This window comes from Melampsora larici-populina (genome assembly GCF_000204055.1).
Source record: "Melampsora larici-populina 98AG31 unplaced genomic scaffold MELLAscaffold_2, whole genome shotgun sequence".
Taxonomy (NCBI): Eukaryota; Fungi; Basidiomycota; class Pucciniomycetes; order Pucciniales; family Melampsoraceae; genus Melampsora; species Melampsora laricis-populina.
In genome coordinates, this window is record NW_006768766.1 from 765,411 (window position 1) to 791,447 (window position 26,037).

The window sequence follows — 26,037 nt, forward strand, 5'->3', positions numbered from 1 at the left end:
TGGGGGTCATAATGCATTATTATTCAGCTGTTTGCCCAGCTCCATCTGCTGTTTAATCTCGTGCCATTTTAGTTAGACCAAAACCAATCGCACGCGCAGCATGCCTTTTGCTACCACGCTCTGTGGCCCCGTGATTTACCCCAAATCCTTTTTTTGGGATAACATTTTGAGGGAACGGGATGAGGACCAGCCGAGCGTATAGAAATGTGCGCGTATTGTCGGCGGTCATTTCTCATTAAGGGGTCAATGAGCCTTCATATGCAGAGCTCGTGAGAAATTGAGATCAGAGAATTTGGCCAAACACCCCGACCGATCTCACGCTTGAAATCGTGGATTGGGCGTAAGTCCCTCCCTGGAGTTGGTGGTTAGGTCCAGGTCGGGACTTAGTTAAGTTTGCATGTAAACCATTATCTTAACTTCATATCTCATCATTTTCTATCTTCAACACAACTCTTGGTCTTATCAACTGCGACTCTCAATCTCAATCCCACTCGGCCATCTCGATCGCACCTGCTTCATTTCTCGACGAAGCCTTTGACTTTACAAGCAAGCATCTATGCAACACAACCAGATGAACCAAGGCCCACCACTTCCACCTGGATGGGTATCACAATGGTCTGTCTATATGGAATTTATTCATATCAAACTGTCACTTATGTTGAAACTTTGAAATCATTAGGGATGCTGCTTCCGGACGCCCCGTTTTCGTTGGTGAGTGATATCTATTTACCACTTGAACATCGTCACATCCTTCTCAAGCTGACATTTCATCCTACTTTCAGAAACGGCTACCGGTCATGTTCAAGCCCATCTTCCGACCGAAAGTCAAGCCTATCAACAGATGCCTCCTTCTCAGATGGGTTTTGCACCACAAGGCCAACCCATGAATGGTGCACCCAATCTACCAATGTCACCTCCTCCAGGTACCAATGACGGAGCTGGCAATCATCCACGAAGCAAACGAGTCTATGCTTCTAACCAGGCTCAGGCCTATTATGGCGATGCTGGGGGTGCTGGTCCACCGGGAGGCCCACAATATCAATCAACAGCTGGGCCGCCCTCTCAATATCCTCCAGGCGATGGTTTCTTTGCTCCTGGGGAAGCTCAAGCTCAGCCTTTACCGTACGGTCAACCTGCACCTCCATACTCACAGCCAGGTTATGGTGCCGCCCCGCAGCAGCTTCAGCAACCTTACCCAGGCCCAAATAACGATGCTATGGGCGACGTGACTCAACAGTTTCAAAGTATGGGAATGAACCAAAAATCTGTCAGTCATCGTTTTCGAGCCGACCCCCTGCTTTTTCACTAACATTTGCTGTACATAACGTAGTATCCATTTTCAACATGTAACTTGATCGGTGCTCCGCTTAATCCGCAACTGCTCACGTCTCCTCCACCTGCTATCCGCTTACCCCCAGGTGTAAGTGAATGTCAATCTCCACCACATTTCATCTCCCACAGAGGCTAAACTGAAGAATCGATCGATCGCCGTTATAGGTTTGCGTCAGTCAACATCCATTAGCCAACGCCGATCCATCGTACAAACGCTGCACTCTCAATGCTATCCCTACATCTGAAAGCTTATTGAAGAAATCAAAAATCCCACTGGCATTAATCATAACGCCATATCGATCAGTTCAATCAGGCGAACCTGAAGTTCCAGTTGTTACGGATACTGTGATCGCTCGTTGCCGACGCTGTCGAACTTATATCAATCCATACGTGACGTTTATTGAAGGTGGCACTCGCTGGAAATGTTGCATGTGCAATCTAAGTAATGAGGTTCCACAACTATTTGACTATGATCGAACAAAGAACGAGCCGGTTGATCGTTGGCAAAGGGCCGAACTTAACCATAGTGTCGTCGAATTCGTGGCACCTACGGAGTACATGGAAAGTTGAAGGTATCATCTGAATACGGGTCTTTTCACCACGCCTGACATATGTTTCTTCACTCCATCAGGTTAGGCCACCGCAGGCTCCAACCTACGTCTTTCTGATCGACGTATCCTATCCAGCCGTCTCGTCTGGGATGGTTGCTACTGCGGCTCGAACATTATTGGAAACCCTTGATCGAATTCCGAATGAAGAAAATCGTACCCGTATCTCAATCATTGCGGTTGATACCTCGCTTCACTTTTTTTCTCTGACGGTACGTCACTTTGACGTACTTCACGAATCTGAGAATACAACAGACTCATCATGTGTGATTTGTCTAGCCGGGAAGTTCCGAACCCAGCATGTTGGTGGTAGGGGATGTTGAAGATGTCTTTCTTCCCACTGCTTCGGACTTGCTAGTAAACTTAACAGAAGCTAGGCCTGCTATAGAATCCTTGGTTACTCGCTTGAATGATATGTTCAAAGACACTCATGTTGTCGGGAATGCGATGGGACCTGCGCTACAAGCGGCTTACAAGTTGGTAGTCAGTCGCCATATCTGATCAATGCTTCAAATTCCACTGTATAGGCTGACATACGCGTATCATTAAGTCCCATATTGGTGGTAAAATCATGGTTCTTAGTGCAAGTTTACCCAGTGTTGGCGCAGGTGCTTTAAAAAGTCGAGAGGATGCAAAAATTCTAGGAACAGCAAAAGAGTCTTCACTATTACAAGCTGCAACTGGATTCTATAAGACGTTCGCAATTGATTGCTCAAGATCACAAGTCTCAGTCGACATGTGGCTCTTCTCTTCGGTATATGCCGATGTTGCATCCCTGAGTTGCTTGCCTCGATACACAGGCGGAAACACTTATTTCTATCCTGCGTTCAACGCGGCTCGAGCTGAAGATGCGTTGAAGTTTGCTCACGAATTCGGTCAGGTTCTTGCCAGTCCGATCTGCTTGGAGGCTGTTATGCGAGTGCGGGCCTCACGTGGTTTGTTTGGCTCTACGTTATTTGCCTGGATTATGACTGAAGAGATCCTGATTGCTTTAAATCCATTAGGTATCCGACTCTCCGCGTTCCACGGTAACTTTTTTGTACGGTCAACGGACTTGCTTGCTCTCCCTGCTGTACCGGTTGACCAATCATATGCTATTGAGCTTCAAATGTGATTCCGTTTTCTAAAAGCATTTCTGAACGTAAAACTGACATTTGACATACCTTTCGAATCATCAGTGAAGACCCGATCAACATGCCCTTTGTGGTTTTCCAGACTGGAGTGCTCCATACCACTTCTTCGGGGGAGAGGCGGATACGTGTGATCACCCTGGCACTTCCCACCACAAGCAGTATCGCAGATCTTTATGCAACCGCAGATCAAGTTGCGATTGCGACCCTTTTGGCCAACAAAGCTGTGGAACGATCTATGCAAGCCAAGCTAGAAGACGCCCGAGATGCAGTGACGAACAAGATTGTGGATATACTTGGAAGTGAGTGGCTGACGATCTGGTCTGAAGCTTTGCGAGATTTAACAACAATTTCATTCTACAGCCTACAAATCTACAATGACAGCTGCTGGAAGTGGGCCTACCCCTCAGCTGGTCATAAGCGAAAATTTGAAGATGCTTCCGATGCTGCTGTTAGGCTTGTTGAAACATGTGCGTCTAGTGTTGGGCGATTTTTAAAAAGTGATGACAACTGATGTACAAATCATTTTTCATCATCAGGTTGGATTACGTCAATCTTCCCAGATTCCATCTGACATGCGATCCTACGCACAAGCTCTTCTCACGACCTTGCCTTCTCAACTTCTCGTGCCTTATCTTTACCCAACATTCTATTCGCTGCATAACATGCCAAAAGAGGTGCGAGGTCTTTAAACATATATGTCGTGTATTCAGAGACTGAGTAGGACCGCCGATTTGACAGTGTGGCACCGTAGGTGACTTTGGTGTGATACTACCACCGCAATTAAACGCTACAAGCGAGAGACTAGAAAGGCACGGATTATTCTTGATAGAAGATTCACAAAACATTTTCCTTTGGGTTGGACGTGATGCAGTACCACAATTGATCTCGGATGTATTTGATTTACCCAGCTACCAAGACCTGCGCGGAGGCAAGGTAAGAATACGAAAACTGCCCACTTCAATCGCATTTATACTCACACTGAATTGTATGTTTTATATTAATATAGACCACATTACCAGTTCTAGACAACCCATTTTCTCAGCGGGTCACAGCTATAGTAGGTAAAATTCGAGAATATCGAAGAGGACCATATTATCCTCATTTGTATGTAGTCAAAGAAGATGGAGAACCATCATTGAGGATGTGGGCCTTAAGCTTATTGGTAGAAGATCGACAAGATGCTTTACCTAGTTATCATCAATATGTGACATCATTGAAAGATAAGGTCAGTGATAGTTTTGAGAAAAATAAGATTCTGAAAGGATACTGATGCTTCTATCACTCCTCTTTGGTACTCTGTAGGTCAATAATAGTTCGTTTTGAATAAAATGATATAAAAAGTGAAGCTTTATCTTCTTTTTTGTGGATATACATAACTTTACAGCAGTAAGATGAGCTTTGGGTGTGAGAGTTATTATTTTTTTTAGTTTAAGATGATTGGATGTTGAGATGCAGATGAATATATGTTTTCATGAAGCTTGTTTTGAAATTTTTGAAAAAATCGCATGCAATATCCAATTAAATTTGGGGTGTGTAAGCTTTATGTTTGATGAAAGTCTTATCGCAGAACTCTCTAACATAGGTTGACAAAAGGTTATGATGAAAGAAATTTTTGACTGTAATGTGAGATTTTTTATCCCTTCATCTTTCACGTCCTTTAAAGGAGACTTGGTAAAACTGCTCATCGGCATCGTAAACTCACTTTGACTTGACATCAAGTTCAGAAATCTTGAGACTAAAATTTTCCAACCAGTTGCCATTGTTTATCTTTCAGCAAAAGATAATTGAGAAACTCAACGCGATCTCACACGTATAATTGTTCAAGTTGAAATCTTGCACAGGAAATAGATAGAGAGTCAAGACATTGTGAAAACTTGCGCAAACCTTATCGGTTATCATAGATTGGGTCAATTGACTTTGCAAGCATTCAGCTGTGCCTTTCCATACATAGAACTCATTGAAAGCAGGTTTTTTGTTTCAGAACTGACGTCTATGTAGCTGTTGATTAGGATCTTCGCAGTCATTGATAAATCCACGTGAGAGTGTTGAAAAGTACTTAGTGAAGTCATCCATGAAGTGCTTCAAGTGGCGAGATGTCACTGTTGCCGAGTTTAGTGAGCTGTAAATAGGAATAGTTTGATTGAGTTAAGTTTAAATTGAAGTTGTATGTATGCATGCTAATTGTATTGAGCTGTATTGAGAATCGCTGTCTCTCTCTCTCTCTCTCTTTCTCTCTCTCTCTCTCTCTGGGTTGTTTGAGTTTCTTCTTCCGCTCTTGACTCACTCCATTCGTCCACGCGGGGTCAGCTTCACTTTACATTTCGCTTTTCCACTTCGCGCTTTCTCGGTTTAACTTCAGCATCAATCAACTTTCAAATAACCAACTTCATTCACGACATGGCCTCTCATCATCCTCATCCATCTCACCCTCACTATGCTCTTCGTCCCGTTGTCGGTCCTCCCGTCGGTGCTGCTCCCGCTCCTCCTCCACAGAGGATCACTGAATTATTAGATTGCGTTAAACAAGAATATGATAGTCTTCAAACTGAAGCTCAACACCTCAAATCTCAAACCCAAGAGTTCGAATCACATGGTAAGTTCTATCTAAATCATCTCATCATAATCAGCTTTCATAGATCTAATTGTTTCTTTTGGTTCGATCATCCTAGTGGGTACATGCACCTCGGATCTTACTCAACTTAGGGAACAACTTTATCAACTAGAACGAGAACATCAAAAACTCAAAACTCAGTGAGCTTTCAAGTCACCCGATTCCTGATCAGATTTTCTAAAGTATTTTCTTTAATATCATATTTAGATACGATGAAGAGCTACGTCGACTTCATCTTGAACTCGAGCAACGCGGCACGTCAGGTCCTGCTGGCCCTATCTCTCACGATTCTCGCGGACCTCCCAATCTTCCCAGTTCAGCTACTGCGCCACCACCCTCAAATTCCTTTGGTGGCATTGTAAACGCTAGTGGTCCTGTCAGCACTCCCACCGGTACTCATGGTAGCCACGTCTCCTCCATTCCTAATAACTCTAATCCATCCGGACCGATCATGCATATCGAGGGAAACTTCCCTTCTAGAGAAAGAGAAGGACTCTATGCTAATGGATCTTCTCAACGTGAAGGAATCCTTTCAGAACATCCTAATAAACGAATTCGTACTGAACGTGATCGGGAAAATGAAATCGATCCTCGTCATCCTGGTTCAGCGATTTGTCATGTCCCATCAGGTGGAGTGGCTAGCCCACCTGTGTTACCCAATGCAGCTGCACGTGCTCCTGATCCGAAACCCAAACTTAAAACCAACGAAGGTAAGTCGAAGTTTAGGCATCTTATCGAATTTCATCGTCGTACTGATTTGATGGATTCCATTTTTTTGCTTCTTTAGCTCCATACTCGAAGTTGAGCGTTTCTACTCCGCCACACATGTATGGCAATTCTTATCACCAACGTGGCGAAGGACATCCTCCCAGTGCCTCTCATCATCTCTCCGGTCCATCTGCTTTACCTCCACCAGTTGGTGCCTCCAACCCACCACCTTCTACGGCTCCTTCGGGTACACCAGGGCCACCACCTACGCCTGGGGGCAATGCAAACGTCTTGCTAGATCTCGATCCCGATACGCTTCCTAGTAGTATGAAGAAGGAAGGTGGCGATTGGATGACAATGTTCAATCCTAAAGTCAAGCGAGTTTTGGATGTAGGATTAGTACATACTTTAGTACACGATAGGTTGGAGATTTTATCGATTATCATATCTTTTTCAATGATATTGTTAGTCTGAAATTTATTGTTGTCATTAGTGTGGTTTGTTGTGTCAAGTTTTCTCCGGATGGACTTATCTTGGCTACAGGTTGCAATCGACATACAACGCTATACAGTACACGTACAGGTTCTAAGATTTGGTGAGCGTTTTTTCCTCCTTTACAAGCTTTTATGACGTTTTGACCTGATTAGGGTTTTTCAAAAAGTACACTTTTGGATGAGAGTCATAATACCAAGGCAGATAATTATATTCGGAGTGCTTCATTTAGTCCAGATGGAAAATACCTTGCCACTGGATCTGAAGATCGCATCATTCGAGTATGTATCATTCGATCATTTCTTTTTTCTTCACCTCGCTAACTTTGTCATTCGATCTCAATCATTGTGTTGTTTGGATCAGATTTGGGAAGTAGCCAAACGAAGGATTGTGAATCGATTTCAAGGTCACAAATCCGAAATTTACTCACTTGCCTTCTCGCCTGATGGGTCAATATTGGTATCCGGTTCAGGTGATAAGACTGCACGAATTTGGGATATGGAACAAGGATTATGTACATTTCATTTATTAATTGAAGATATCACTGTGACTGAGAATGGACCAGTAGATGCAGGAGTGACATCAGTTTGTGTATCACCAGATGGAACACTTTTAGCAGCTGGATCATTAGATACAGTCGTTAGACTTTGGGATACATCAACAGGACATTTATTAGATAAATTAAAAGGACATAAAGATAGTGTTTATAGTGTTGCGTTTTCACCAGATGGGAAATTTTTGGTTTCAGGTAGTTTAGATAAAACTTTAAAATTATGGGATTTAGCTACACTTAATCGAAATAACATGGTAAATGCTTCATTAGTAAAAAGAGAAGATGGTGAGAATGGTGAAAAAGTTACAACAGATAGAGGGTTTGATTCTTCTAGAGCTTCTACTGTTTGTACTACAACACTTACTGGTCATAAAGTTGAGTTGGTTCTTAGGATTTGAAAGAAAAAAAATCGTCTTAGATCATTTCATTGATTGAATATTGACATTTGATTACATTTTTTTCTGCTTAGGATTATGTTTTATCAGTAGCTGTTTCGCCTGATGGAGCTTGGATCATGTCAGGTTCTAAAGATAGAGGTGTACAAGTTTGGGATCCCAAGACTGGGATGGCACAATTTATGTTACAAGGACATCGTAATTCAGGTTCGTATTCTTTTAGGTTTTTCTCATTAAAAGAAACTAGAGATTTGATGAAACTCATCCGAATGACATGTTTATGATGATTTTTTTTATTAGTGATCTCAATTGCAGTTTCTGAAGTTGGTGGACTCTTGGCAACTGGTAGTGGGGATTGGAATGCAAGGATTTGGTCGTATGAAGCTATTGCAGATCGAGAATGTGTGTAAGAGAAAGAAAGAATGTAGAAAAGGATTAGATTATAATAAAGCAGATCAAGAATCAGAATCAGAATCCAAAAAAAATAAATCATCATCATCATCATCATCATTGATTGTCTTGTGTGTGTTTTTTGTTTGATTTGAATAAGTTTGTGTGTGTGTATGGGGTGGAGGATTCGAGTTGAAAAAAGTGGTTGATTTTTTTCTTTGGAAATGATGATGATAATTTTGGAATGTTTTTGTTTTTGTTTTTTTCTTTTGGTGGATTGATTGATTGATTGTTGAATGGTTTGGGTTTTAGATAGAGATACTTTGATCTGATTGAGTTTGGTATACATACATAAGCAAATTTTTTTATTATTTGATTTCTTGCTTGCTAGTATAATTTAAGTGATGGGTTTTATTTTGATTCAGGTTATTTGAGTATATACTGATTGAAAAGAAAAAGATTGTTTAAAGAAAGAAATCATTTGGTTACGTATTTATCATGTGGATGGCCTTATGCTGAGAAGCGTTAGAAAAGGGGTTTTTGATCCTACTGATTATTCAATTAATCAAATTCGATTCATAAATGTTTATTTTGAAAAGGTCTTTGTTAGACTTTTTGACTTTGATTGGTTTTACATTTTAATTCCTCAAAAGTTCAACATATGAGAATTGTACAGCTGTTTAACTTGATAAGAGTGTTCAAGGAAATTTAACTCAAAAAACTTGATGATCAGTTTGTATTCCTTTGTTAGGTTTTAAAAGTGGTGATGGAAAGTGGTGATGACGCTGTAAAGGGTTTGGTAATGTATCATTGATACTTGACTTGGTTTGGGATCACATTCACATTCACGTTCTGAGCTAAACTAAGCCCCTCACGAGCGCGTTCGCAGTTCCTCTGCCAAAAAACCCAAGTCTGTCATAAGCCCCTCTTGGTGCTTACAGGGCACGGCGAACGCGCCGGTGAGGGGCTTAGTTGAGCTTATTCACATTCACAATTGTATGAGACAAATCCTTGTCTTTAGATTCAAATCATGATCATGTGATTACAAATATGGTTTTCTTAATTACACATTATTTTAAAGGAAGTTACTAAATCCAGCCTGAACCGCCCGGATCTCGTCTGCATTTACATCTCACGCTATCCTATCATCTATGTGGCTTCAGCTTGACATTCCGGGCGGTCTTTTTGTCAATTTCATGTTGTGACCGCCCGCTTGAATTTTTGTTGATTTGAGTCCATGTGAGGGGCCTCAAGCGTTTGTATGTGGGAAGGAGTGCGTTATAACTTATTAGGGTGAGTCCTAAGATTTTAGTTGGGATTGGTCGAGTCGCTTGTGCGTGTCGATCATGATCCAGCAACAGACACCACCTACTACATACCAAGTACCATTGCAAGTGATGAGCAAAATCAAAAACAGTACCCAGGAAAAGGAGCAGCTTTGACAGAAAGAGACATAAAAGTACATCTCTCGCTTGACAACAAGAGATCAAAGAGATGCACCCAGCAAACCTCAACAATGGGTGTGTGATCTCTATGATGTACAAGATAGCTTACGATGCAAACACACAGCGCGCGGCGGACGCACAAGAACATATGTACAATACAAGTACCTAATCTCTTGGAGTCTTGACCGAGCTTAACCTGAGGAGGGCAAATGTCAAAGGTGTGCTGAAAGCAACAAAACTTTAGCGTATGTTGATATCTTCACAAAGATATAGTAAACATCATGAACTAGACGTGAAATGTGTTGTATCAAATTGACAAAAATTTAGCGGGCGGTCATAAGACCAGATCGATGCAATTGTGTCGGGGAGACAGACAGGATGGGGTTGAATTGAGAATAGAAACAGATCAAATTTCGGGCGGTCATGGAGTTGCAAACACCGGGTAGGATTTGGTATTTTCCATTTTGAATACCAGAAAGCTTGGCCGAGTTTGATGAAGCGTATGATTTGTAAACTTTCTAAGAGGGTTTTTGGATTGATTTGATTTGATTGATTGATTGAGAAAGAAAGTCATGATGATTTTTAATTTTGGAATGTGATTGAAGAAGATAAATTGGAATGAAATCTGATCATTGCTGTTGATGATGATCTGATTTCACAAGTGATAATTTATGTGAAGTAGATTGTAGGTTCGGTTGTTGAGTGTTTGACTGGTTCTCTAAGCTCTTGACTGGTTGTTTTGAAAGCTGTACAATCCAAAGTTGAACTGTTTTTCTAACATTTTAAAAGTCTGTATTTAGTTAAGTTAAGTGTTTGTTTAAGTGTGAAGAGTAATTTGGATTGGATGACTTAAAATTAAAAGTTCAATGCTCTCTTGATGACTTTCTCTTTATCTTTGATTGAATCGTATTGAATCTTTGAATCTCTGATTGGGTTGATACTGAATCTGATAGTAGAATTACAATTTAGAATTTAAATTGAACTTTGATCCCCCGCTTTCATTTATTATTCTTTTTTAATTCTCTTTCTTTCTTTCTATTTCTTTCTACAATCTTACCCTTCTTCCTTTACAAGTTGCTTGTCTCTTTACTTTATTCATCATCATCAACTTCAACTTTATATTTTAAGAAATCCGTTCAAAGTACTCAACTCCATTCTCTTATCTCCTCAACTCGATTCATCAATTCGAAACTGTCTTGATTCTATTCAGTCTCATGCAAGCATTCGTACTTCCAACGGTTTATCGAGATTCTGATGATCCTCACTACCCTCACTCAGCCTTCAAGTCTGGCTTACCATCTGATCAACTCATGAGTCTCTCGGCTTCTCATCCTACGAACCTCAACTCATCTCATAAAAGTCCAGCAGCCAGCCTCGCTTCTTCTTCAACTGGTCATGAGCCCACTCTCACCTCTGCTTCCAGTTTCTCATCTCATCATCAAGCTGCTCAACGCAATCCTTGGCCTTCCTCTGCACACACCTCCTCAGCACGAAATCAACCATCAGATCGTAACAATCATGTAGACGGCTCAAGGGATCATTTTCATCAGCTCAATCAAGTCGAGAATCTCAATTGCTCAAGATCTTCGTCTACCTCTAACCCATCACGCAGATCAGGATCAGAAAATGATGATGAACTGCGCATCCCTCGTCAACTGGCTCCCTCGAGTCCTACTCTTCCATCTGTTGACGTAAGCTCATTTCTAATCACTTGTCACCCCATACTTGTCTGCTAACATAACCACTCATTTCAGGAGGATCCACAAACACCTCCACCTCTCTCTCAGGACACAAACATCAATCAATCTACTCAAATCACCTCGACCTTACATCCCACAGCATATCCCGTCGATCCGACTCGTTCTACTGCTGAAAGTCATCGTTTACAATCCTCCATTTCCTCAACTTTCTCAAACGCTCCCGCCGAAATCGCACTGCCCCCAGCTGTACATCAAGTGACCAACGCACCAATACAGCGCTCTGTTTCATATGAGCTTGCGCCTCCGGTCGTAGCTGCGCGCTCCTTGCGGAAAGCACCGGCTCAACCCCCTATGGCTAAACTCTCCCCAGCTAGGCCAGATGAACCACGACCGAATGCTTCTATGAGAGACGACTTTGAAGACGAAGTTGCAAGACAAGCTGAGGTGATGAGGCAAGAGCGACTCTCGCGGCGCATCACGCATGCTCAAGACTCGATTGGTACTTCTGGTTCCAGTCGGCCAACCGAAGCAGGTCCCTCTGTGATATCAAACGTGCCGGAACCGAACTCAAAGGATAAAGGGAAAAGGCGAGCTAGTGGGGCGGCAACTGATAGTCAGCCTGGTGTTTTGATTGGTAATTTGATAAGCGAAGGTCATGCAAACTATGTATTGATGTACAACATGCTCACTGGTATTCGGATAGGTGTAAGTGTAACAAGTGACATTCTCTCCATCTATCCTGATCTTTGCTCACACCACCATTCGTATTCAGGTGTCACGCTGCCAAGCGAAACTGAAACGTCCTCTGACACCGGAAGACTACACAGCTCGCCATAAGTTTTCTTTCGACATGTATGTTCCGTTTTATTCCGAATATACGCTTGTTTCAGATCCTAACTTATGAAACGTGCATCTCAGAGTCGGTAATGAACTGACGCCCTCAGCAAAGTATGACTTCAAGTTCAAAGACTATGCTCCATGGGTCTTTCGTGAATTACGGGAATACTTTCACCTCGATCCTGCGGATTATCTTTTATCATTGACGGCTAAATACATTCTATCCGAGATTGGTTCACCTGGAAAATCCGGTTCTTTCTTTTACTTTAGCAGAGACTATCGGTTCATCATCAAGACCATTCATCATGCTGAGCATAAGTTTTTACGTGGAATTCTGCAACGATATCATGAACATGTCAAGGCGAACCCACACACATTACTTAGTCGATTCTATGGGCTTCATCGAGTCAAACTCCCTCGCGGTCGGAAAATCCATTTCGTGATCATGAATAATTTGTTTCCTCCGCATCGTGACATCCACGAAACTTATGATTTGAAGGTAAGCTTGGTTATCTTCTTCAACACTTGATGACTCTCTAATCTTCCTTGCCTCACTAGGGATCTGCTATCGGTCGTGAATACCCGGAAGACAAAGCCAAAGCCGGTGCAGTTTTGAAAGACTTGAACTGGATCCACAGATCCAAAGCAATTGACTTGGGACCCACGAAGCGCACTGTATTTGAGGACCAGCTTAAACGCGATACAAAGCTTCTACAGGCTCTTGGTATCATGGACTACAGTTTGTTGATCGGACTACACGATATGACGAGAGGCAATCGAGATCGCTTGCGGGATGATCAATTACGCGTCTTCCAAGTAAGTCATTCATGCCCACAATTAAATCTTTGGGGCACGTCATCCTCATCTCATTTTTTTTGATTGAAGCCTGTGACAACCGGTGTCAATCGTCAGCCTACTCAGATTCGCCGCGAACAAGAATTGGCTGCCTCAGCCTTACGCAAAGCTGTACAGCAATCAGATCCTCAAGCCTTCTCTGAGGTCAACAGACTACCGTTGAAGGATCATTCCGAGCGTAGACATTTCACCTTTTATCAAGATGAGGGTGGGTTCCAGGCGACGGATGGCGATAACAACTCCATGCCCATGATCTATTATCTTGGCATCATTGACATACTGTAAGCTACCTATCGTTTACGTTTTTCCTGTTTGAGCTAGAGCTCATGATGTTTTTCTCTTCCAACAGAACCCCATACTCTTCTGTCAAACGATTTGAACACTTTTGGAAGGGGCTATCACATGACAAAGTAAGCTTATCTCCAAGCAATCTACCTTTTACCTCAACATTAACGTGTTTTTACTCCAGCACATGATATCAGCCGTGCCACCTGAAGAATATGGCAACCGATTCCTCAACTTCTTGCTCTCTATCATTCGTGGTGGAGATGTTTCGATAAGACCCAGAATGGAATAGTTGACTTTCTTTCCACCCCATCAACATCTTAACTTTCACATATTATCTTATGCCTTGTGTCATTCTTCCTTTCACAATACATTCATTTATTTTTTGCGAATTGACTTTTTTCTTAGATTTCTTTGATTTTGGTGTCAGTGTTTTGGGTCTTTTTTTATGTCCTAGAGGCTAGGAGTTTTTTTTATGATGTACACCTTTCTTCCTATCGTTTTGGTTTTTTTTTCGATACTTCTTACCTTCATTTACCACTATAAATATACATATATACATATGTATATATATACTCTAACATTACTTTTCATCGATCTCTTGTTCTTCTCTTTATAAACAAACACTCATTTGAAACTCTTGTTTCTTTTAAACCTCTTGACCTTTTATTATCATTTACATTTTTATATTTTTCCTTTGAACCAAATACCCACCTCTTTTCTTTTGATCATTGTAGTATGTGGTTTCTGTATATTACACATTTACAAGGTTTGGTTTATATATTTTTTTCCTAATATTGAAGATATGAAAATTCATTTTTCTTTGATCTTGGGATTATCATTCACCTTGAATTTCAAACCATTCTTGATAGTTGATATTTGTTTTGTATATTTCTTTTTGGGTACAGAGAGTTGTTCAAGTATGTGATTTGAAAATTGAGAAGTCTGAGTCACTGTTTACACCTGAAGCAATGAACTACACCATGGAGTGGTTCTTGGTCAGGAAAGGTGTTGGTACTAAAAGTGGCCAGATACTTGCCTGAAAATTGCCTGTAAGCTAACTTAACTAAGTCCCTCTTGGACAAACCAGTAGTTGAGAGAGGGACTTATACCTTATATCAAGACTCTGATGTATGAGCTGGAAAAGTTTGGCTGGGCACTTTTCAATCCTCCATATCTCCATAGCCTGCATACAAATACCCTCTGCACCAAAGAAAAGTCTTCTGCACCTGATCATTCTACACACATCTTTTCAGATCCCTCCCTTGTTGCTAGGAAGGCCCTTGAAAACAGACTTGAAGAATTGGTTTTTGTGTAACATTTCAGTGGGTTTGGTATGAGATTTTGACAGGTTGGTCAGCTTTCTGCCTGATTTTGATGTTTTTTTGTAAAACTTCACAATTGCATTGCCATTCAAGTTTTGAATCAAATTGGAACTAGGCTACATACATGTGTGTAGATTAAGAAGGCACAAAGCTCTTTTCCTGGGTCCCAAGGATATTTGTTTGCAGGATATACAGACACTACATGCAATTTGCTGATGTGCATGTGGTGCACATTAACGTGACTTGCCTTGGCCCCGTGAGGTACATAGCTGACACAGCGGCTGACATGCCGACACTGCCAAATATCTTTACTGTGCACATACATACATGATATGATTATGTATGTACATACTTGCTGACCTTTTGATCACCCTCCCTCATGTCCCACCACCCCAGACCCTCACCATCATCCTGTCCAAATAACTCATTGCACATTAACATCACATCTGCTTGATTCACTCCTTTTGTAAGCATGGCACCAACTCAGAACATTGTCTGTGTCTGTTCTTCATGCCAAATTTTGTTGTTTATTGATCCTGCCAGAAACACTCATCCTGGTGTGGTGAGATTTCACTGCCCGCACGGTTGCCTTGGCAACAAACCTCCAAGGATTCCTTGGATGGCCCCCCAAGGAAAAAGGCACCCAAGGAATACCTCCAAGGCAAATTTTGGCCATTGCCATTGCCTTGGATCGGATCCTTGATGGGAGCTTCCCTTGGAGTTGGAATCCAAGAACTCCTTGGATTTTTGCATCCAAGCCAAATATGCTGGCTGTGTTTATATGATTGATCAAATTTAATTAAATGTTTTTTTTATTGTTTCAAATTGGCACACTATATTTTTCTCTTGGGTCATTCTTTTATGAGTCTTTCTTTAAATAATTTAATCATATAAATTTCTTTTTTTACTTAGTTACTGAAGATCTCATTTGACATTATTATTTGGGTGGACGTTTCATTTGTTTATCAAAACTCAAAAATAAGTATACAAATTATCAAAGAGAAGATAAAATTAAGATTCAAAATATCTTTTTTCCGCACTCACAGCCAGATAACAGAAATTTTAGTTTAGTTAGGTTAACATTATCAAAAGGTATTAGAAGACTGTGGAGAGAGAAAGTAACAAGGTTGTAGTTGAGAAGATCAAGAAAGAATATATTATTGAAAGAAAAGAGAGATGATTTAGAATAAAGGAAAACTGTGAGGGTAGTGACTCTTTTGAAGGAGGCTACACTCACTAAAAGGTGGTATTGGGACTAGATATGTAGTGAAGTATAATGAGTATTATTATATTTCAGATTATTACTAGTTACAAGAGAAGAGGAGGATGAGAGGAAGGTAAGAGGAAAGATGAGATGAGGATGAGATGAGTAGATGATAGTCAAACAACTAAGAGTCTGCTGGGACAAATCCTGGCAGACTACAGTTAGTTGACTCTTAAAGAAGAGATTCGATTTACTATTATGTAAGGGATGAGAACAGGATCCCAATGTTCTCCAATATCCTTCTTGGTAATTGGATAAAGAGTGATTATGAAGATCACTATCTTGGTTATCTCTTAGAGGTCACCAACCTGTTTGGTTATTATCTTGGAGGTTGCCAACCTATTGGTTATTATCTCAGAGGTCTCCAACCTAGTATAGAAACTACTTAGGGGAAGTAGAGGATCCAGAAGGGAAGTGTATAACTTACTTGGATCTAGTCAGGAATAATCAAGGTAGTATAGAATGAATCACTAGTATTATTATTTGTAATACTCTTGATTTTTATTCTATTGGAACTCTTGATGGTTTTTTGAAATAGGTATGTATAAACTTAGTTTTGGTTTATATATTCAGCTCTCTAAACCTAATATTGTAATATACACAAGTGTTACAATATTAGGTTTATAATTATTATTTTTATAATTAATTACACTTAATGTTATGTTCAGTAATCATTAAGTGTTTTATGTGATATAAGCATTTTGAACTCTTGATACTGAGTTATGAGCTGTTACTATCACGGCAAACAAGAGGTGATTTTCCAGTGGGACAACCCATTGTATTTAACACAGGCGATGAGCCAAAATGTATGATTTTGGCATTATTTCTGCGTTGCTTCTGTGTTTTGGCTCAGAAACTGCATTGAATGTAATCAGTCTTCCCACGGGAAAATCATATCTTGTTCCCCGTGTATTGTTCTTGTATGTAATCGTATATGTTACATATTAGTTCTTGAGTACGTATATATGTAATTAGTGTTTTATACATATGTCATTACATGTTACATATGTTTCTAAGATATATGTACATGTAATTGAGTTTAATAAGTAATAGTTATATTTACAAGTTAGTCTCTGGGTGCATGTGTATGTACCCAGGGCTGACAAAAACTCAGTAATAAAAAGAAGACAGAGACTGGAGATCAATCCACCTGTGTGTACTTGAATCTTACAAACCTATTGGTGTATACAAGAACCTGTATGATCCCATGGAATCCGAAATGTAGCGTGTAGATGTAGTTATAATGTGTAGAAGCATCTAATGCTGATCCGATTTTGGACAAGTCCAAAATCATCACTGCTCACTACCAACACCCCACCATCACACCACACCACCACACCACACCACACCACACCACACCACCCCACACCACACTACTTCACCAATCACCACACCACACCACCGCTCACCACCCCACACCACACTACTTCACAAATCATCACACCACACCACCGCTCACCATCGTTCACCACCGCTCACCACCGCTCACCACCGTTCACCACCGCTCACCATCGTTCACCACCGTTCACCACCGCTCACCATCGTTCACCACCGCTAACCACCTTTCACCACCGCTAACCACCGCCACCACCGCTCACCACTGCTAGTTGATGTTAAACCTAACACCACACCTCACTACTACAACTCCGAGCTCAATCAGCAGTACTGACTGTCAAATCTCACCTACCCTTTGAACTCCACATCTATTCCCACCTACCCTTCAACCTCTTAATCTTACTTAAAATCATTAAACAAGATGTCCACCAATGATGAAAATATACCAGCACCACCAGAAATCTCTATTCAAGGAACTCGCAACCCCATGGATCCCAAAACACGAGAAAAAATGGATCAATATGTGAAATCATTTGCCGCTGAACATGGGTACTTGATATCGGTTGGGAAGTCCTACGTTTTAAAGGGGAGATGTACATATCACTGTCATTGAGGCGGCCTTTGCAAGACTTTGAAGGACTCTTCCAAGGCAAGCAAGTCATTGAAGATCAACTGCCCATTTGCAATGAAGGCCAAGCTGGACACCAAACATCGATATTGGACGCTCTCCCACATCAACACCAGCCACAACCACCCTCCCAACTTTGACCTCGAATATATACCCCCTGATGACAAAAGTTCGAACTCAACCGGTGACAAAATAGACACCTTTCTGTACTTTCTATCACAACGTCTCCAACTGCTTGACTCCACTACTCAAAACACTGTTCTTGATGAAATTAAGCGAATTGTTGAAAAACAAGATGAAATAAGTCAATCTCTTATTCAACCATTGGTAAGTTTTCCACATCTTTCTTTCTCAAGAGCAGAGCCCTGAAATAACTCCCCATCACCTGAACGCCAGACATCCAAAGTGGTTGTAGAGTTCCAAGGTACAAAATCGACCCATCAGGCCAACTCAACCCTGCTTGATATTGAGGATGAAGAATCTGATCATCCGCAATCACCAAAAGTAAGCACTCTATCTATTTTACGTTTAACACATCATTATCATCATGATCCTTACCTGGAAACTGTATTTGTCTCGTCTAGTTGCAGAGTCTTCCGCACGCAAGCTCAAATGCAGAACCACCCAATCCGATGCTTCCAGTTCATCTTGAGGAGGAAAACCACCCAGCCGATTCAGACAATACACCACCTGATCTTTTTGATAATTCACCGACTGGTCTTCTTAACAGTACAACGAGTGACATGGACATTACACCAAACGGAGTTGCTAACAATCCTGCAACAACTAATACACCAAATGACTTAAACAATACACCAAGTGCTGTTCTAACCGATAAACTGGCTGATCTTTGTCATGATGACAAACCCAAAGACGGAACTCCACAACTCCCATCTGGATCCTCAGCAAAGGACATACAACCACCCAAAACCCATACCGACCTTACAAAAGGCACCCAAAACACAACTAAGAAGACTTGTAGCCTAATCCCCGTCAGCACCTTGGAACAGCGTCCTCACACACGCAAACGAGTACGTGAGCAGGTACAAGACTGCCCCAAGGCTGTAACCCGTACAAGGAAATTAAAGCAATGAATGTACTACACTAACGCTCAAGCTTGGTCATCCGGATCTTTTCTTTAAATTTACCAACTTATTCTATTCTTTTACAAAGTTCAAAAGTTCAATGAATGTAATATTTTTATCCAAGTCGATGTTGTTTTTAAACCGACTTAAACTCTCAAAGATTGTCAAGAAATGTTCTCATATCAACAATAGTTTTGTGTAAATAGTACACGCTAACTTTGATTCAGTGTAAATAGTGCAAGATCCAACACTTATTACTAGAGTTATTACATGAAGAGCAATATCAGTTGATTTCTTACAATTGAGAAGAGACCTGCTTGTGCTTCAGCCAAGAGCTTTTCAGTCAAGTTTTGATGTCTTTATAACACCATTTCAAAGTGTGAAGTTAATAGTCAAATTACAATCCAAGTTTGAGTCGGCAGTACTAATTTAAAACACATCCGCAACATCTGCAACATCTTCAAGAACATCTTCATCTTCCTCCGCGGCCTCTGCAATCAAACTTGGTAAATTTACTATTGCTGCCCACTCCATTGCGCTCTTCAAACACATCTCCTCCCATTGAGTTAGAAGGGCCACATCCACAATATGACTGTCCGCAAAGTACATTGATGTGCTTTCAAGCATGCTCCTTAAACCATTGCTCCATGTCATCCATAACCGACCCAATGATAGCACTAGACCCAAGTACAAGAGCCTTGACTCGGCTTGCACATCGCCTGAATTGTGTAGACAGAATAGTCAGCCTTACAATGTCAAATTACGTGAAAACATACCGACTTGGAACCTCACCTTGGTCCTCCTCCCACTTTGTCTTGATCATGTCAATGCGATCTTGATACATAATTGACCACTTCATCAGCTGTCGAATTTCTTGTCCAATTCGCCAAAGCTCTTCTTCTGCTCCTCTTTTGAGTAGAAAAGCCCTGATTCCGTTCCTGGTGGCTCGGTCCGTTGCCCACGCTTCGTTAGGATATGTTAAGCCTCCAATATCCCAAAAGGGGTCAGTTATGTCCATTGACTCCACTTTTTCAAACGTAGGATCTGGAATCGGGTTGGCTGGATTGTGTTTCCGGTTGTAGTTTGATGCATGTCAATGGTAAGTTTGATACTTCTTCCTTAAGAGTAATTTCTTTTTGTTTCGGCGTTTGTTTAACCACGCCTGGCACGTAGTTCCTACAACAATCTCTGTTCAGTTCCATGTGTTTCTCTTGCTTCTTGCATTGGTCATAACAATATACATACCTGTATTTAAAGCTGCTCGTCTCTGGTTTTCAATAACCCCCACCTTGGCCTTGTAAAGCTTTGACTTTGACAAGCGCACCGTCAGTAAGAGCTTGGACTGGGAATCTGACAATCAAAACAATCAAATGTCAGATTTCCGGTTTTGTATGGTCAGATTAGCGTAGGAAGTACCTGATGTCCCTGTGAGGTGTAAGAACTCATCAGATCCTAGTTCTTCCGCCAAGTCCTGCACTTTCTGCTTGAGTGCAATCAATGTTTGGGGGAGATCAAGCAGCTCTGCCCGCTCAGCGCCTGTCCGCATTCGGGGTCGCTTTGCAGATATGGCTTCCACTCTGCAACTGCATTACATCTGATTTTCTCAGCTCAGTGCAACCAAGGAGAGAAGATCATAACACCTACTAAGCCTCTAGCATGTCCTCTTCAAGCTCAATCAATACTAGGATTTGCTCCTGTTTATCTTCAGCGGTCTCACTGATAATTCGCGCCTGCATTTCTTTTTGTCTAGCCCACTGGTTTTTCATGTATTCCAAGTTGAGAGCTGGGCTTTGTGTCTCAATATTAGCCAAGTCTTTCTGTGCCTCTTCAAGCCTTTCCAGCACAACTTTGAATCGACTTGTCATAGAACCAACTGTAAGGATACATACATCATGTGTCAATTTATTGTTGACAGTAACAGTTAACACAAGAACTCAAAAGCATACCTGCATTTGCTCGCAACATCTTGTTGTGATGTAACAATCGTATATTGATATTGATCAACCTACGTTGGCTGGTGGCATACCTGTTCGGACGCACTAGAGGTGACAGGAACGACCATATCCTTTCCATCCCCTCGCCATCTGATAAGCCCCATCCTTCGTTCAATCGTGGGTTGTAGTCCAATTGGCATCCCCATTCATGCACATATGCATGAAAGACGCTGGTCCCAAACTTGAGACGGTTCAGTTCGCGTTCAATCGCAAACAAGTCGCGCTAGTATCAGATATATTACATTAGCTAGGTGCAAATAACCAATTAGTTTTTTCCGGAACTGACTTTGATTATAACTTTTTCTAGGTTGCAGCCTATGTCATATAGGATGCCCAGCTTCTCAATCTTACCCTCACAATCTGCATTGGATACTACCTTCAAAATCCATTCAATCAAGGCAAGAGCAAAATATGACCTAATGAAGATGTTTGACTTAGTTACATCTATGATTTACCTTATCCATTCTTAACCCACTGACTTTTCTCCACTTTGTATGATATTGATAAACCGTAGACAATGATCATGTCTACATGCCATGCCCAATAAACCGGTATCATCGCTTCCGCCCCAGTGAGACTTACCTCGAACATCATTGGCTGCTGTGTGTTGCTCACTACAAGGATGCTATAACCAATAGAGTCAGTCAAAATCTACATATAACCTTATTGCCAAAGGACTACCATGTCAATGTCGTCTTCATCAGCCGGATCATCCACACTCGCACCCATTTTCAAAGCCATCGGTTCCCACTCAATCTTCGGCAGGAAAAGTTCAGGAGTTGGTGGGGAATAACCTGGAATGGGTGCACTTGCCGCCTTGTGCCTTCGATGCTGAAAGTTGCCATCGAGGCACACAATGATATCAGGCTCGCAAGCCTCGGTAGTGGACACACGGGGACCAAAACACCGCGGGCAGTTTTCCGCAAGCCGTTCTATTTCAGAAAGCTGAAGGATATCCAATTCTTTATACCGTACCATAGTGACAAGTGTTCGATAGGCGTCATAAGCTGCACTGAAAGGAGCTCGCCAGTCGCAAGGCTCTGAGTGTTGGAGTCAGTGTTGTGTCATTAAATCTCATTTAAATGAGTGATAGGCCGCATCTCACCTGTTGACTCTTGGCGGTTAGTATTAGAGGATTATGAGCATCAAGATACTCGTCCAAAGCACGAACAAAGGCCTGCGTACGGACTGCACCGTGTTTCCATATGCAATGGAATAGACGCAGCAAGCGTATTGGAAAAGCTGTTCTTGGATGAATTGGCGAGCCTCCGATGTATCCCATCTCAACCAATCGGACTGGATCAGAATTGCATTCACAAAATTCGATTTTTACCTTTTTGCGGGCTGGAGATAAGAGTGGACCTTGAATATTGATCAAAACAAGGTATAATATAATCAGAGACTTACTCAAGATGTCCACCAGGTCGACCCAAACATATCTCTTGCGACTTTGATAACATATACATTCTCTTTTATGGTCGGAGTCCCACTTCAAGATATCACCCCATTCTGAGGTTAGTTGACGACCACACAAGAAGAACGGTAGCATTTTTTCACATTGGTTAAGCCATTGTTTTTGCTTTTCTAAACGTTTTGCATGATATTGAGCCCTAGCAATGCGCTCCAGAAGTTCAACCTTGTCTTTGTCCATTGCGTTGAAATGAGGTTCTGGTGGATGATCATCAAATTCGTCTTCCTCGTCCATAGGAATATTGACCCATTCTGGTCGATATTCAACAGGTAGCCTCGGGTTGCCAGCGTTCCCTTGAAAAAAGGCTTGAGAGGCTTGGCCAGCTTGAGCACGATTTTTGGCCTGCTGGGCGATAAATGCTTCCTGCAGAGGGGTTGCTGGCTTGTGTTTCCGGCGAAGTCTGTTCAAACGGCAAGCATATGGGTTGGGAGACATCTGAAACAAAAGAGAGTGTTACATATTAGCATAAGACATTGTATTTAGAGTACAAAGAAGGAAAACCACACATGTCACCCATGTGTGTCACATATAGGACCTACAATACCCTTTGGTATCTTGTGACATTTGCAACACAAGCTTTGTCCTATCAACTGGAATAAGGACGTTGGATATTTCACACCTTCTGGATATGGTGTCGCTATAGGTTTGTTTTGCTCTTTGAGCAATTATAATCCAAATATTAATTATAATATATTCGAGACAACTAACTGTTGAGTGAAGGTTTGTTTTGATCAGCGCCATTGAGTAATGCAATGCAGTTTTCAAACTGGATTATATCTGATTTGAGAAAACTAACTGTTAAGTGATAGGACTGATTCTTAGGCATCCAGATCAAGTCTAATGTTAGGCGTAAAGATTTGTTCAAATCTTTAGGTGAGGTGATTGTTTCGAAAAAACAGTTTATTATCAATGGTGATTGTTTCAAAAAACCAGTTTATGATCAACCATCGGTCCTGTTGGCCAAAAATCTTAATAATCTTAAGTAATGAGTAACAGAAGTCAGACAAAATGTTTGGTTTGTTAATTTAACTGTGATTATGATTAAACTTATTGATGAACTAACGTACGCACATCCACAATTGAGCAAAAGCCTGGTGTAACATCTTTTGACTGATATCTAAACCGGGTAATTTATCTTGTAGAGTAACTATTAGAATGTAACATCTTCCAACTTATATCAAATTTGGGTAAATTATATTATAGAGTAACTATTAGAAAATGATGATATTGCATCAGTATCTTCCTTAATTTCGATCATTTGATGATTTTGATGTACATTTGAAGAACATGAAGTTGGTAGAGAGTAACTGTTGCAGTTATGATGATGCTTTTGTGTCCTTGTAGTACGTATTTCTGTTGATAATTGACTATTGAATAGTTAGAAGACCTACAATCCATTCAAAAATTCATTGACCTTAGTGCTTGTTTACTTGATGAACGGTTTTATTGTGTCATAAATGTGACAGTGAAAAGTAAATATCTAGATTATAGCACTAATAATTTTATAGATAGTGACCTACAATCCACTCAAATAAACATTGAACTGTGTCCTTGTTCCAAGATGATACCAAAAGGAAGTTGCCTACTAAGCCTACAACACGTTAACTGGAAGGATAAAGATAAGAGCAATGTTTGGTTTCAATCACAAAAAAAGGGTGTGAATATTGAAAGGTCAGTCTATATGATCAATACATCTGTTGATGTGAAAATAACCACACCTACCTAACTTTAAACATAATCTTTTTGGTGAACAATATTGATACGAGGTGGCATCGAAATGTGAGTTACTTGCACTCAATAACAATGGATGTCCGGAAGTTGTTGCAAATCAGCAACTTCAGAAGACATATGACAAGATTATTCAAGAAATGAATAGAGTAATGAAAGTGCTTACTTTGATTAAGTCGAAATAACGACACTAATCTCATTAAGCACCAGCGATTTTTCCTGAGAGAAAGTTATCCACACTCGATAATATTGAATTTGTTCAGCAGGTCGGAATTGAGGTTGGTAGTACTAGGGTACGCTTATGATGTTCAATATTGGACATATGATCCATATGAAAAAGATTTCGAACATATCAAATATAATAGCAAGATGGTGATGACTTGCACTCAAAGTTGAAGAACAGCCCACCCTACATAAACAAGTTGTCCTGGTGAAAGATGGTGATGTTGAAAGTTTGAAGCAGATAAGTTATTCGTAAAGTGCAGGTTATGGTACTGGTGATTAGATCCTTGAATAAGATTCTAATAATAGGAATCAGGACCACAAACCAATAAGATTTGTTTGTGCTTTACAAAAATGTGCGTTTATCTAAATGTGTATTGTCTTTGTTCATGGGCACAAAAGTATAAATATCCAACATCCATTCAGTCATCAGAGGCGGAGATCAAGGAATTTATGCGGTGAAGCAAGCAGCCACCGCATAAATGATAGGATAAACATCCTGGTACCAATTGAAACTGGACAGACGGGACCAGCAAAGGCATATACAAATGCGTTTAATTAAACACAGTAGACTTTGCGACTATGTCCTCACTTACATATGGGGAGGATTTGTCACAATAATGATGAGTAAAGAAATTACTCTCACTTCATAAGTAACACAAAAATGAAACCAAAAGCAATAGAGTAATCACTCAAATCATACAAATTCAACAATAAAAAAGATTGATTTGATTATCTTTAAATAGTCAATTAATGAATAAGAAACACAAATATAAAATGCAAAAATCAACGCAAAAATACTTGATAGATCAAATGGCTAAAACACTTTGATTGGATTATCTTTAATTTTTTCCTTTGTTAACCATACTGGAAGATAAGCAACAGCTAAATCAAAGCCAAAAAAATTGAGTAATCACTCAAATCATAAAACCATAATTCAAAGAAAATATTTAAAGATATGATTATCTTTAGACATATCCTTACTTAATAAGAAACACAAAAATCAAACTCAAAAAGATTTGATAGAACAGGTTTTCAATGATAAAGCAAATTATTTGGATTAAGTTTAATTGTTTCCTTCCTTAACAATACTGGAGCTTAAGAAACACAAAACAATAATCAAACCGGAAAATATTTGATAGTATAGTATTACATAGATGAGTCTCATGATGATTCACTCAAATCATACAAGAATCCAATGATAATTGTATGATTTGATTATCTTTAAATATTTCCTTATTTCATTCTACTTGGCAAATGAATACTTATTGTAAAAGGCTTCTAGTTACCTGTGATGTATAATTAATATAATTGTTGCTTATTTAAACATCGCATAAGATATGCAAAGTTCATTTTAAATAAATCTTTCCAGGAATCATAAGACATTTGTATTTGCTGTAAACTCCACATGACTATTTCAAAAGCAGGAATACAGACTATTTCACAACATCATAAGCATCACAACATACATACTATTACTAAATCACACAAATGTTGTCAAAATATATTATAGTGTATTTGAAATCACAACATATACAATTACAAGATCACAAAAATATCGCCTCATGGAGTATCATCACTCACTGGTGATGTGAATGAATCTTTCGCCATTTATTCTCTTCTTTCCGCAAAATCTTACAA

General features: G+C 40.4%; 5 protein-coding genes across 5 annotated transcripts; 4 read left to right on the forward strand and 1 right to left on the reverse strand.

Moving 5' to 3' along the window:
* Nucleotides 1-556: 556 nt before the first annotated feature.
* Nucleotides 557-4,396, forward strand: MELLADRAFT_88983 (uncharacterized protein; the record flags this gene model as incomplete). The annotated part of the gene is made up of 15 exons (XM_007404198.1): nt 557-615; nt 680-711; nt 783-1,267; nt 1,331-1,420; nt 1,498-1,886; nt 1,969-2,152; nt 2,220-2,423; nt 2,491-2,875; nt 2,945-3,050; nt 3,119-3,372; nt 3,434-3,540; nt 3,610-3,747; nt 3,812-4,006; nt 4,080-4,298; nt 4,376-4,396. 15 exons carry the CDS (start codon nt 557-559, stop codon nt 4,394-4,396), a joined length of 2,868 nt encoding a protein of 955 aa, XP_007404260.1.
* A 1,041-nt stretch (nt 4,397-5,437) lies between these two features.
* On the forward strand, nt 5,438-8,718 carry MELLADRAFT_115030 (uncharacterized protein; the record flags this gene model as incomplete). The annotated part of the gene is made up of 9 exons (XM_007404199.1): nt 5,438-5,666; nt 5,743-5,824; nt 5,892-6,394; nt 6,472-6,814; nt 6,886-6,987; nt 7,054-7,165; nt 7,248-7,811; nt 7,907-8,039; nt 8,133-8,718. 9 exons carry the CDS (start codon nt 5,471-5,473, stop codon nt 8,240-8,242), a joined length of 2,145 nt encoding a protein of 714 aa, XP_007404261.1.
* Nucleotides 8,719-11,632: 2,914 nt separating this feature from the next.
* Nucleotides 11,633-14,219, forward strand: MELLADRAFT_46552 (uncharacterized protein; the record flags this gene model as incomplete). Its single annotated transcript, XM_007404200.1, has 7 exons — nt 11,633-12,072; nt 12,140-12,219; nt 12,286-12,703; nt 12,763-13,020; nt 13,090-13,340; nt 13,409-13,469; nt 13,529-14,219. The coding sequence occupies 7 exons, from the start codon at nt 11,719-11,721 to the stop codon at nt 13,634-13,636; spliced, it is 1,530 nt and encodes a 509-aa protein (XP_007404262.1).
* A 3,734-nt stretch (nt 14,220-17,953) lies between these two features.
* Nucleotides 17,954-18,990, forward strand: MELLADRAFT_101649 (uncharacterized protein; the record flags this gene model as incomplete). The annotated part of the gene is made up of 3 exons (XM_007404201.1): nt 17,954-18,223; nt 18,293-18,400; nt 18,481-18,990. 3 exons carry the CDS (start codon nt 17,954-17,956, stop codon nt 18,988-18,990), a joined length of 888 nt encoding a protein of 295 aa, XP_007404263.1.
* A 420-nt stretch (nt 18,991-19,410) lies between these two features.
* Nucleotides 19,411-22,881, reverse strand: MELLADRAFT_101650 (uncharacterized protein; the record flags this gene model as incomplete). The annotated part of the gene is made up of 5 exons (XM_007404771.1): nt 19,411-19,700; nt 20,227-20,331; nt 20,398-20,564; nt 20,626-20,854; nt 22,440-22,881. 5 exons carry the CDS (start codon nt 22,879-22,881, stop codon nt 19,411-19,413), a joined length of 1,233 nt encoding a protein of 410 aa, XP_007404833.1.
* Nucleotides 22,882-26,037: the final 3,156 nt, after the last annotated feature.